The following is a 14,139-nucleotide window of genomic DNA, read 5'->3' as shown; positions in this document are numbered from 1 at the left end:
CATGCTTTCACCATTAACACATCAAAACTAACCTAAACATGCAACTCATGCATACACCCCCATAACCTCTTTCAAAAGCTATTAAAACTCATTAAAACAAACTGAAAAACGTCCCTTACCTCCTAAAATCAGAAGAGGAACAAGCAAACTCAGCAACTCCTCCTCCAAAGCTTCAAACCCTCACAACTCTTATTTTCTCTCAAAAACATTCAACTCACTCAAATCACGACCAACCTTCTGCCTAAGCTGATAAAAGCTTGCAGATGAGTCATGGGAGACGTGGCCTTATCTTCTAGCCTTGATCTGGAGGCAAACACCTGGCCCAAATCACGGACTGAGGAGCATGCACAACTAGCCGACTTCCTCAGCTTCGGCTGTCGAAACTGCATGCAAAACCATGCAACTTTCGGGGGCCGAACTTAACCTTTTGGGGCCGAACATTGGGCACTTTCGGCGGCCGAACTTTAACATTCGGGGGCCGAACCTGGCAAATGTCTCCTTTGCCCTTTCTCTTCAAAACTCAATCCGGTTTGATTCAAAACCTTTAAAATACTTGAAAATATTTTAGAAAACCTTTCTCTTACCCTTCTAGAAACCTCTGACATCCTCGAATTCCACCGGACGGTAGAAATTCCGATGTCTGAATCTGCCGGGTATTACACATATGGAATTTTTTTATAATTTTTTACATTTTGATAATTACTTCTCAGTCAATAAACAAAAATTGAGAGAAGGCCTTTCGTTAATGTGAAAGAGTCATATGTCTGTTTCTGTGGTTAGCTTTTTTTTAAATTTTATTGATTCGATTGTTTCATAAGATAATGTTCAATGGAGGTTTACTAGTTATTATGGGTTTCCGGAATCGTAACGACGATGTCAGTTTTGAAACTTTACTCGAGTTTTATCTCGTAGAAACTCTCTTCTGTGGCTTGTTCGAGAGACTTTAATGATTTATGCTCGAGAGATGAGAAAGAAGGAGAAGCAGTTTTGCCAAATTATCTTATGTAGGGATTTAGAGGCATTTGAGGAGTATATTTGCCAAATTATCTTATGCAGATGTATGATTTTAAATGATTGTAAATTCTTATTAGATTCTAGAACTCGTCGTAATACTATTCTAATTGCTCATATTTTGGCTAGAGAATCTATTAGGTATAATCGTCTCTCTATTTGGGATGATATCCCTCTTTATTTGATGAAATTTTATTAATATAATCAATAATTTTACTTTTAAAATAAAATAAAATAAAATAAAGAAGTTGATATGAAATAATATTAGTTTTTTTAATGAATTTATCTTATCATTAAATTAATAATTTTAAATATTAAATAATTTATTAAAAAAAAGCAAAATTAACAAGCTAGAGCTTGCTTTTTTGTTAAGATTTTCTTTTTATGCCATCTACCAAATTAACCAAATCATAAGCTTGGTTTGGTCAGTTGGGGATGATGCACTTGAGTCTTGTTTTAATTAACATTAATGTTAATGAATTGTCATTATCAACCAAATTAACAAGCTAGTGCTTGCTTTTTGATTAAGGTTCCTTTGAGTTACCAAACCACGTTATAATCTCTTTTTAATTTTTTAAAAAATTAATATTTAGTCTCTATGAAAAAATTCATTAATTGGTCTTTCAATTTTAAAAAATAGATTAAAATATTTTTTAATATTTTAAAAAATTTGTTAATTAGTCATTTTATTAATTTTAATCGTTAAATATTATAAAAAGTTTTAAAATACCTTTAATATGGAGAATTAATTAATAAATTTTTTAAAAATATAATGGACAAACTAATAAATTTTTTAAAATTATAAAAAATAAATAATAAAATATTTAATAATAAAATTAATAAAATGATCAACTAATAGACCTTTTAAAATATCAATAACGTTTTAATCTATTTTTTAAAATGGATAAATTAATTAGTAAATTTTCTTATTATAAAGACTTTAGTAGTAGTTTTTTCTTAATTTTTTTAAAATTAAAAAATTTATAAAATTGAATTGAATTGAATTTTTTAAAAGAATTTTGATTATTTTTAAGTTGAACATGCTTTTAAAATAAAATAAAAATATATATAATTTTATAAAAATTATTTAAATTATTTTTATATAAAATGAATAATTATAATGCAGTGGGCACGGATTCAACCATTAAATATTACTATAAATTATAAACCTTAGGAATTCACCGATTCAACCATTAAGCATTACTATAAATTATAATTATTAAATAATAAATAATAAAATTTGAAGTTATGAGATCCAGAAAATAGGGTTTACAAACATTATGTAAACTTGGATTGAATTAGCTTAGCTTGGCCTGGTCAGGAGACCCCTGCTTGTGATGTATAATTGTCTCTTTACTACAGTATCATCCGTCCCTGTCACTCAGCTCCATATGTACGGAGCTGTCAGTGCCCCACTCCGCGCTAGGCGGCCATTTAATTCCTCCAGCGCGCATGCAGTCAGGGCTGCGAAGTGATTGGGCCAGCTATTCTCCTTCACGTCATGTCACCGGCCTGGATTACTTCATGTCGGACCCGGGCTTACAATAGGCCCAGCCTGTTCGTGTGTCTAGATCAGGACTTGCGATACTGGATCGGTCTGCCTAAGGAAAGCCTGATGTGTTGTGGGCATGCCTTCTTCTTTAGGGTCTGGCCTTGTCCCCAGGTGTAAAAAGTTCGGCAGTCATCAAATGCCCCTTTACCTCCTCAGCAGTTATTACATGAGTGATGAGGGGATAAATCCCTAGGACCCATTATGATCGCGCGGCCCGAGAACGGCTCCTGTCAAAACGCCATTTCCTTGCCTTTACTCTTTTCAAATGTAAAATCCCAATTTTACCCAGACTCTTCTTCTCACTTAACTTAATCATAAAAGTCGCAAGCCGAATGCTTACTTAGCAAAGTCCAACTTAATTATCTTTACTTAATTAATGGACCAGGCTGTCTCTTCTGGGACTTTGCTAAACGAACAGGCCCAGGCTAAGAGCTCGGTGTCTTGCTAAACTTCTGACTTGTGAGTTTTTCTTATTTTTATGAGAGCATTTTCGTCATTTGCTCGCAACCTCCTTGGTGTTGCGAGCTCGGATATGTAATGCTCAGAGCGATCATCTTTGCATATGAGTTTTTTCGTATGAGATGGTTTCTTGGGTTTGTCCAAGCTACAAGCTTGGAGGCATTATCCTCGAGTTTCTCCTTTACTTGATGTAATATTTAACTAAAATTGTAAATTCAATATTCTGAGCTATAGGCTTGCTTGAGCTGCCAGGGATTTGTCTGATCTATGAGCTCGGTTGTTTTTACACCTTTATGGCCTGTGGGCCCGCTCGGATGGGGAGCCCAGCTTTTGACTATTTTTTCATACTTAATTTGTTTAGTTAAGCGTTTGTTCGTCGCGAGCTGATCTGAGCTGGGAGCGTGGTTCTTTGTTTTTTGCTTAGGCTTTTATGCCTATAGCCTGTGATGTTGCCTGTATTGCGAGCTCGAGAGTTCGGGATTTCGCTTTTTGCACTTTGGTGCCCCGAGCTCTTTTGTGAAGTCGGACTTAATTTTTTGCTTTCTTGTCGAGCCTTATACGGGCTATATTTCAGTCTGACTGCTTGTTTATTCGGCTTTAACTTTTCTTTTATAGGTTTATAGCCTTGCCGGTACAGACATAAGGCCCCTCCAAGCTTCTAGGGAGATCTACCATGGATTGAAGAGGTCAGACTATCTGTTTTGGACTTGACCATACTACGGTTCGATTTTTTTGTATCCTAATGAGTCAGGGCTTTCTACTGCCCAATCCGGTCATTCAGAATGGTTTATTCGGCCTTTTATGTTGCTCCTATCTTCTTGATTCTTTATCTGAGCATTTGGTTTTCGGGTATGTCTCGGTTAGTTGGGTTTTTTGCCCCTGAGTGTTTTCTGGGTTGTCCGCTCTCAAGCGTTTTGCGGGCTCTTTGCTGCTTAGACCTTTTTCTAGGCTAACCGAGCTGGTTTAGTGCCAACGGTCAATTTTCCAGGCCGGTGCCTCTTATGATTGCCCCTGGTCTTTCGTTTGATTCTCTATCTTGGTACGCCTTTTGCTTAGGATTTGCTTCACCTTAATTTTGCCTTCCTATTGGCTTTATTGGTACTGAGCTTATTTTCTTGAGATCGGCATAGCGCTTTGGCGTTTTGGCTCCGTGAGCCTTGAATTGGCTTTTAGTAGACCGCATGGCTACATGAAACGGGCGTTGGGGTGCCTTAGTTTGATTTCTTTATACGCTGGATGTTTGGCGAGATCAAGGTCTTATTATCCTGTGATCCAAGCTCTTTAGAGAGGTCGGATCCAGATTTTTTATTTTGGTTCTAGCACCCTCTTACGGTCAGTATGGCGCTTTAGCGCTTTTGGCTGTTGTGAGATCAAAGTCTCTTTACCTTGTGACCCGAGCTCCTTCGGAGGGTCAGATTTTAACTTTTCATTTATGGTCCAGTATCCCAATCTTTTTATGTGAGGTTGAAACTATGTTCTTACGTGTAGTTTTTGTCCTATCCGAGCTCTTTTTTGTGAGGTCGAAGCCAGGCCTTTGCCTTTCCTCTTGGAGGCTCGTGGCCTTTATTGATTTTTTTCTATGTTGGCGTTTGCTCCCCAACCGGTTTTGTGGTGCCGACAGTTATGTTTAGAGACCAGTCACCTACCTCACTGGGGTCTTCTTCCTTTCAGCCGGTTTTGTGGTGTCGGTGGTCATTTTCGGAGACCAGTCACCTACCTCACTGAGGGTTTCCTCCTCCCAGTCGGTTTTGTGGTGCCGGCGGTCATTTTCTAAGATCGGTCACCTACCTCACTGAGCGCTTCTTCCTCTCAGCCGGTTTTGTGGTGCCGGCAGTCATTTTTCGAGACCGGTCACCTACCTCACTGAGGGCTTCCTCCTCTCAGCCAGTTTTGTGGTGCCGGCGGTCATTTTTCGAGACCGGTCACCTACCTCACTGAGAGCTTCCTCCTCTCAGCTGGTTTTGTGGTGCGGCGATCATTTTTCGAGACTAGTCACCTACCTCACTGAGGACTTCCTCCTCCCAGCCGGTTTTGTAGTGCCGACGGTCATTTTCTGAGACTAGTCACCTACCTCACTGAGGGCTTCCTCCTCTCAGCCGGTTTTGTGGTGCTGGCGGTCATTTTCCGAGACCGGATACCTACCTCACTGAGGGCTTCTTTCTCTCAGCCGGTTTTGTAGTGTCGGCGGTCATATTCTGAGACCAGTCACCTACCTTACTGGGGTCTTCTTCCTTTCAGCCAGTTTTGTGGTGGCGGTGGTCATTTTCAGAGACCGGTCACCTACCTCACTGGGGGCTTCTTCCTCTTAGCCAGTTTTGTGGTGCCGACAGTCATTTTTCGAGATCGGTCACCTACCTCACTGAAGGCTTCCTCCTCTCAGCCGGTTTTGTGGTGCCGGCGGTCATTTTCCGAGATTGGTCACCTACATCACTGAGGGCTTCCTCCTCTCAGCCGGTTTTGTGGTGTCGGCAGTCATTTTTCAAGACTGGTCACCTACTTCACTGAGGGCTTCCTCCTCTCTTTCTAACATTTTTCTGCAAAGTAAAAGCTTGCATAGAGTATATTACAAGTGAATATAATATTAATTTTGACTAACCCTATTTTTTTATGTGATTTAAAGGATTCATTAAATAATAACTCTCATGCTTGACTCATTTTACAGTTTTTTTTCTCAACAACACGTCTTTAAGCTACTTCAGCATGCTACCAGGTTCAATCTCATACACATAGGGCTTTCGCCTACAATCTCAATTTTATAACTAATCATAATAATGAGAATATTTTAGGTTAAAGAAGTGACCATGCAACTTAGTTATGACGCCTTTCTTCCACGATTTGTGAATCACCCAGGCGTTGCCCTTCTTTTTCATATCGGCATATTCCTTTGTCCGACTTTCGCTGTGTGGCTTTTAATGCATGTGGTGATTCTCGGGTCTTTTCCCGTCTTGTGATGCCACGGAGTTAGAGAATAAGAACTGCAATCTTTCCCGAGCAGAGCTCAAATCGTTTGGGATGGCTCCAGTATAATTTTCTCTGTGATTAGCCATGTGGATCTCAGTGGGTCATGAAAATGGAAACTCCAGTGACGAAAAGATCTCCTTTGTCCCCATAGACGGCGCCAATTGATGTTCTGTGATCCAGAGAATAGGGTTACAAAAATTGTGTAAGCTTGGATTGAATTAGCTTAGCTTAGCTTGGCCTGGTCAGGAGACCCCCCCTGCTTGTGATGTATAACTGCCTCTCTGTTACAGTGTCATCCATCCCTATCACTCAGCTCCGTATGTATGGAGGTGTTAGTGCCCCATTCCACGCTAGGCGGTCATTTAATTCCTCCAGCGAGCATGCAGTCAGGGCTGTGAAGTGACTGGGCCAGCTATTCTCCTTCACGTCACGTCATCGGACTGGATTACTTCCTGTCGAACCCGGACTTACGATAGGCCCGGCCTGTTCGTGTGTCTAAATCAGGACTTGCGATACTGGATCGGTCTGCCTAAGAAAAACCTGATGTGCTGTGGGCATACCTCCTTCTTTAGAACCCGCCTTTGTGCCGGGTGTAAAAATTCGACAATTATCAAAATTTATTATTTTAATTTAATTTAAATACTAAACACTATCACTAAATAATATTTGCGAAGAACCCAATGATACCGAATTTAGACTATTCTTTTATTTGTTTTATTCAAAATGAAAGGACAACAATTTATGAGCAAAATAGTATGATGGGAAAAATTTCCCACGTATGTTTTTTAAAATTTAATTTATTTTTCTATAATAAAAATTTACTTATTAAAAATAAAATTACAAGTTATAAATATAAATTATAACACCAAATTAGTGTAAATGACATTATTCTGTAAAAATTTAATTTGGAGCAAACATTAATATAAATTATTAACATGTTAATTCAAATACCTGAAAAGGGTAGGTCAAAGTCACGTGCCACCGGTTGTTCAAGTTTCCATGTTGAATTCTTTCTAAATTGTGAATAACCAAATATGTAATTTGAACTCTGACCTCTGTCCAAAAAGTCTATTTTATCTCTTGATTTTTTTATTATTAACTTTTTATACCTATAACTATTTAATCTAGTCTAATTTCGGTTTAATTTATTTTTTGAATTGAACTGAAATCGATCTTATTTAAAAGAGTTTAAGCCAGTTTTGATACTTAAACATAAGTTATAAATATTAAATTTTTCAGTAATTTTTTTTAAAAAATGAAAATTAGGGAGTAGAACTTAAAATCTATCAGATTTACTCAGATATACTTATTATTATACTAAATCTATGACTGAAAAATAGGGAGTAGGACCTGAAATCTATCAGATTTACTCAGATACACTTATTATTATACTAAATCTATGACTGCAAATTTTTCAGTAGTTAAATAATTATATTTTATAAAATTTAAATATTTAATAATGTATAAAGTTTAATGTTTAAATAATTACATTTGTATAAAAGTTGGATTTAAATTATATATTTAGCTAATTGAGAAGGGAAAGTTGAAATGGAAAGTCATGGTATATGAACATCAGAATGCAGTGTATGAAAAGCACAGGCACAATAGGAGAGAGAAGCATGGCATTGTCTATCACCTAATATTTGGCCTTTCAACCTGATTTTCTTCCATGTTTTACACATTTCGTCTATGCCTTTTCTTCTGCTGGATTTTGACTTCTTCTTCCTCTCCTGTATCCTATATCAAACACATTTTTTATTTTGGGTAATTATTTTTTTATTGGCTCAATGAAATTGAAGGGTCCATGGGTTCATATTTGAAGATAATGTATTTTTTAAAAAAAAATTCATGAAATTAAAATATTTGTGTTACAAAAATGAGAAATGTAAGCTTTTAGATTTAATATAATCCAATGATGAAGAAAATAGTGTAAGAGTTGTAATCATTTTATTTTTTTTAAATAGGGTTGTACATAGTTTAAGAGTTTCGAACCGAATTGAAGAACTGATGTTGTAGAAATAAAATCGTATCAAATCATGTTGTACCGAATTTATTTAGTTATTTAGTTTTGATTTTGATTTCTTCTTAAAAATCATACTAAAATTAAATCAGAACCGTATCAAAAAATTAATATTATATATATATTTTTTTAAATGATTTTAATAATATTATGATTATATTATATAATTTCAGTTATAAAAGATTTTATAATTTATATTATTAAAATTATAGAATTCTATTTAATGAATTCAAATCTTAATTTTATAAATTGTTAAATAATATATAATAAAAAATTATAAATAAATAAAAGTATAAATAAAATAATTATTTAAGAGTTATTTCAAACTTAATAAAAAAAATTGAGTTTGTGTGTATACTCTCTATTTTAATTATTTTTATACTTAATACTATCTAATTATTTTTATAAATTAAATTATTCATATCATTTTTTTTTGAAATAGGGGGTTTGGGGGAGTCGAACCTTAGACCTTTCAAGGTTACAGCATGCACTTTCCACCAGGCTAAGTCTTGGAGTGCAAATTATTCATATCATTTAAATATATCTCTCTTAACTATTAAATAGTTATTAAAATAATATAAAATAATTATATAATCTAATTAATTATTAAAAATTTCTAATAATATAATTTAAATAATTTAATTAGTTAATCATAATTTAGTCTATCTAAATAAGTTATATATATATATTTATTATTTCAACTATAAATGTATTAATCACTTTATAATTTTTAATTATATTTATTATTTTAACTATAAATATATTAATCACTTTATAATTTTTAATTATACGAGTGAATCATAATATATATTTATATATTAATTATATATGTATTTTTCTATTAAAAATATATTATTAATAATTATATATAAATTAATATAATAATTATATAAAATATATATTAATATTGATATTATTATTATTGTTTAAATATTAGTATTATTAATTTTATTATTATGTCAATATTAGTTATTTACTATTTTAAAATAAACATAATAATTTTATAATTTTATTTGTAATATTTAAATTGAAATTAAAATTAAAGTTAAAAAAAAATCAAAATAAGAATCGAAACCGAATCGAAATCGAATCGAAACAGAATCGAAATCGTACTAATTTCAGAATCATATCAAAATCATATCGAAATTTAATTCATGGTTTCTAAAAATGAAAAAACAGGAAGTTTGAGTTAAATAAAGCATATAATAAGTAAAGAAGAGCACAAAACAAACAACAATTAATGAGTTTTAACTCAGTGATACTGAAATTGTATTCAGAACTGTGACATCAGAAGTTTGAGCTCCAAAGAAAGCCAATTGTATAAAGAAAACAACAAAACTTATGAGTTAACTTCAGCATATAACAGCACCAAAAGAACTGAATGAAAGAGGTAGTAAAATGTAATTAACAAAATCAAACCCACATCTACTTTACTTTCAATATCTTTCAAAAAAGTCCTATTACACCATTGATTTGCTAGCTACTAAAGAAATGGAGCCCACCTGCTGATGAACAATCCAGATGATTTTCCTGCTGCTCAGGATATGGACATGCTGAGATCTAGTTAAATGAGACAAGGTTTTTGAAAAGACAGGCTAAGCTCTCCGTTTATTAAAAGCATTACCAATTGAATCTTCTCCATCTCCATAAATAATAATTAAGCATAGTCTAAAAAGGGATAGGTTGAAACTAACAAAGGCAGACAATGGCCAAATACGAGAGACGTTATGTGCTTGCTGCAGAGTTCTTCAAGTAGCAGCCCACTCTTTTCGGATATCAAAGGTGTAGTTGATCTCCAAGTAGCACTTGTCATCATCATCAAGAAACTGAGGAAATCAAATAAAAGGTTGTAATACCCAAATGGGGATAGATTTCAGATAATATTTGTCTAGCAGACAGGAAACATGTTAGAGATCAGGCAAATGTGAGTTCAGAAATGACAAGGAGTTCATTTTCACTCTACCGTTCTGCTCAACTCAGTCTAAACTACTGCATTTAGATTGATCTGAAAGGGTGAGTGAATTATAATTTAGTAACCAAAGTGAAAATTTCTTGGGTTTAGTTGTTGAAGCTGACCTTTGATCTTGCAGAATATGTTCCCCTGGCAAACATCCCTGATGGGGTTGTCTCTTCTGGCATCAGATGAGTGTAAGGCTCTGGCTGAGGACTGAAGGTCCCAAGCATCTCTTTTGCGCTGTCCACTGAAAATAGAACCCTTTTATGAATAAAGTGTCCCGAGTATTTTGAAACATAAGCTCCAGAATGAGCAAGAATTCAGACAGGTTAGTTACCCTTGACACCAGTTTTCCAGACAGTGTTGGTGTATTTGAGGCCAGAAACAATGTTTTTGTTAACTTGGAAGGAGAACATCAAGTTGTAATGGCTACCTTCTTTCAGAGTAAACCAGGAGCCCTTTGGATTTCCATCCTCAGGAACAGACAGCACAATGTCTGGTCTGCCTGGGGAGATAATTGACAGACTAAGAATTTTCACTTCTGGTTCAAGAGTTTCTGCCAATACAATCATTGAGAAAACCAAATTTAGAAAATGCACATGGAGAAGAAACATTATCTTCCCTTTATTGACAGTTTCTCCAGCTCAAATGTCTCAAAACCTTGATTCTTCTTTTTTTACATGCCAAAAATCAAGTAAAGCAGAGTATTCTTTGCATTTTCCTTGAAAGATTTGCTGCAATATGAAAATCTTATTTCTAAAATTGAGTGCTTATAAATGCGCCAAAAGAAAATTACAATTGTTACTTTTTAAATCCCCTTTTCAGTAAACATGCCAATACTATTTGGCATCTGAGCAATTAAAAAGAAAACTGTACAAACAGATTTTCTTTTGTCAGTAGGTATTTGCGGGGTCTTGATCACCAGAGAATTCCCAAACATGCCTTGCCAATCCATTTCAGTGAGTTGTAGGCACAAAAAGATATAATAGGGCCCTTCTCAAGGTGAAATGATTAAGCATAGGCAATATATAGAAGTTGATAACTGCACAAGAATTGACAGAATTTAACCATAATAAATAGAAATTATCAACAATTGGGAATCAAAATAAACAGCAACTAGAGGGTAAATTTGCAGAGCTTCAAAAACCCAATTCCAGTAAAACCATAAAAATTTCCAATACAATCACAAAAATTGATTTGCAAAACAAAAAAGACAAAGAAAAAGCTGTTTTATACCTCCAATATCTTCAAAATCCACAGTCCCAATGAGCTGTTCCTTCCATTTCCGAAGGCTCTCATCATCCTGAGCATTTAGAATAAACCAAAACATTAAGATTACACAAAAAAACTGAAAAGAAGAAGAAATGGCATAAAATCGAAAAGGTGGAATGCAGCAGGAAAACAAACAAACAAACAAAGAAACCTTGTCCTTCTCAAGCTGTTCTTTGAGAGTGCATTGAGGACCAAGCTGAATCTTGTTGCCTACTTCATCATCTTCATCCTCCTGCTCAGTACCATCCATGGAAGCCTCACCATCATTATGGTGGGATGTTTCTGTTTCCAAATCCACAGCTTTCTCCTCAGCTTCCTCACTTTTGTTTCCATCAAGCCCCATGTTAATTACTAGTTCAACTGGGCACTACTCCAACAGCCAAACACATCAAATCATCAACACAAAAGCAAAGTAACGATTACACACAGAAAAAGAGATTGCTAATTGTGCAGCTAAAGAAAGAAGATTAAACAAGAGAGACCCATTGTAAAGGAAAATGTCTTGAAATGAAAAAGACTTGTGCTGCTGAGTGTTAAAACAACAGAAGGACACAAAGCAGTTGAGAAATTATCTCCTTTGTCTACAAGATTAGACAAAAAAGACCAACAAGCGAAAGAAGAAGAGACAAAAGAGAAGCTGGGATTATAATTTCTGAAAGCTTTAAGTGGTGGGTTGTTGAAGGAAGTTGAAATCTTTGTTGATGGAGAGTCAGAGAGAGCGAGAGATGAGAAATGGGGAAGTTTTGGAAATTGAGAAAAGGTCATGTGGTGATCCGAAATCTGATAAGAAGGATAGAACGTGAAGGTCACAATTGTGGAATGAAGAACCACAATCACAGCCTAAGATTGGGTGCTAGACCTTTGACTAGCATAATCCGGATATATCAATTCAATCTAAAATTAATACATTATTTAAAATAAATAAAATATTATTCAAAACATAATATAACTTATATATTAATAATATTTTAATTTTAAATTAATTATATCGGAAATTTTCCTCAGATATCGGTAGAGAAATTGAAGAATGAATTGAAATGGTGATGGTGGTCCTGTTTCTTTATATCAATCAATGATGGGCAATTGCCCATGCATCAAGTAGTGGTCCCTTTCTTCTCATTTCTGTGCCGATTTCAAATTTTCCCACTCTTTCCCTTTCTTTCTTTCTTTGATATTTGGATGTATGTTTGTATATTTATTTCGATAAAAAAATAAAAATAAATTCAAAATAAACTATATCGATTTTATTTGATTTTTAAATAAAAAATATGAAAATTTAATTGGATTTATATCCATTTTAAAATTCAAATATATATATATGTTTGTTTTAGAATTTGAATATATTAGTATTTTGTTAAATAATTCTAATCCATAATCTATGAAATTTTAATTTTAGAGAAAATTACTTTTTAGTCCCTGAAGTTTAACGTAATTAACACTTCTGTCCCTCTATTTTGGCGACCCAACACTTAAGTCCCTCACTTTCTCTTCTGTCCAAATTCGCAGTCCTTCCGTCCAAAATAGCCGTTTGGGACACGTGAATTGACAAAATTAACCCTCACTAAACCCAAACCCAAATACCCCTTCTCCTTCTTCTCCTTCTTCTTCTCCTTCTTCTTCCTACCTTTTTCTGCAACTTCTTCTTCTTTCTCCTTCTTCTTCTTCTTCTTCTTCTTTCTTTTTCTTCTTCTTCTTCTTCTTCTTCTTCTTCTTCTTCTTCTTCTTCTTCTTCTTCTTCTTCCTACCCTTTTCTGCAACTTCTTCTTCTTCTTCTTCTTCTTCTTCTTCTTCTTCTTCTTCTTCCTACCCTTTTCTGCAACTTCTTCTTCTTCTTCTTCTTCTTCTTCTTCCTACCCTTTTTCTGCAACTTCTTCTTCTTCTTCAACTGGAGAGAGAAAGCATGAAAGACAAAAAAAAAAAAAAAAGGAATTTCACATTAAGAGAAGGGTATTTCTGGAGAGAGAAAGCATGAAAGACAAAAAAAAAAAAAAAGGAATTTCACATTAAGAGAAGGGTATTTCTGGAAAAAATTATCACCTCTCACTTTTGACTCTTTGACCAAACGGTTTAAATGGACGGAAGGACTACGAATTTGGACGGAAGAGAAAGTGAAGGACTTAAGTGTTGGGTCGCCAAAATAGAGGGACAGAAGTGTTAATTACGTTAAACCTCAGGGACTAAGAAGTAATTTTCCCTTAATTTTATTACATCAAGGATGACTTTGTAAACTGTGAAGGATCAGTAAGTAGTTTTCAAAAATAGAGACTAAATTATAATTTATTTATTCTAATTTAAGGTTTTGGTTGTAATTGATAAAATGATTTTTATTAATATATATAATTTTATTAATTATTTTACATATTAATAATAATTAGATATAACTTATTAAATTATATAAGTTAGAATTAATTATTATCTATTAATTATAATTTTTTTATTAACATTATATTTTATGGTTAAACTAAATAGTTTTTAAAATAAAAGAAAAAAAAAATTGAACGCATGTCATGTTAGCTGGAATGGAGCACATTTTTCACAAATTTAATGGATAAAATTGTATCCACGAAATTCTAGATCATTTCAATAATTTAAGGAATTGCATTAAATCACTAAAATATGCAAAAAGTTTTTTTTTTTAAATGTTAACTTTTTTAAAATTATAGTCACTTCATTGTATAATTTTTATTTTTTTAATTATTTTAAAATTATTTTTTTATTATAAAATATATAAATTGATTATTATAATTTTATTTTATTTTTATTTTTTTAAAATATTTATAATATTTAATAAAATTTAATATATTTAAAATAAATAAATATAATTAAAAAATTAATTAAAAATTATATTTTAATAGAGAAATTTACTATTTAATTTTTTAATATTATCGTCGTACTGTATTTTTAAAAATT

At 33.4% G+C, this 14,139-nt stretch overlaps 1 protein-coding gene across 1 annotated transcript; it reads right to left on the bottom strand.

The window, feature by feature from the left end:
* Positions 1–9,407: 9,407 nt before the first annotated feature.
* Positions 9,408–12,110, bottom strand: LOC110622121 (rho GDP-dissociation inhibitor 1). The gene is made up of 5 exons (XM_021766527.2): positions 11,381–12,110; positions 11,194–11,260; positions 10,295–10,513; positions 10,080–10,204; positions 9,408–9,829 (listed from the first exon to the last, which is right to left on the bottom strand). The coding sequence occupies exons 1-5, from the start codon at positions 11,570–11,572 to the stop codon at positions 9,752–9,754; spliced, it is 681 nt and encodes a 226-aa protein (XP_021622219.1). The 5' UTR covers positions 11,573–12,110; the 3' UTR covers positions 9,408–9,751.
* Positions 12,111–14,139: the final 2,029 nt, after the last annotated feature.

Source organism: Manihot esculenta, chromosome 13 (assembly GCF_001659605.2).
Source record: "Manihot esculenta cultivar AM560-2 chromosome 13, M.esculenta_v8, whole genome shotgun sequence".
NCBI classification, from domain to species: Eukaryota; Viridiplantae; Streptophyta; class Magnoliopsida; order Malpighiales; family Euphorbiaceae; genus Manihot; species Manihot esculenta.
Note: the sequence above shows the minus strand (reverse complement) of the source record. Positions and strands in the feature narration are given on the sequence as shown.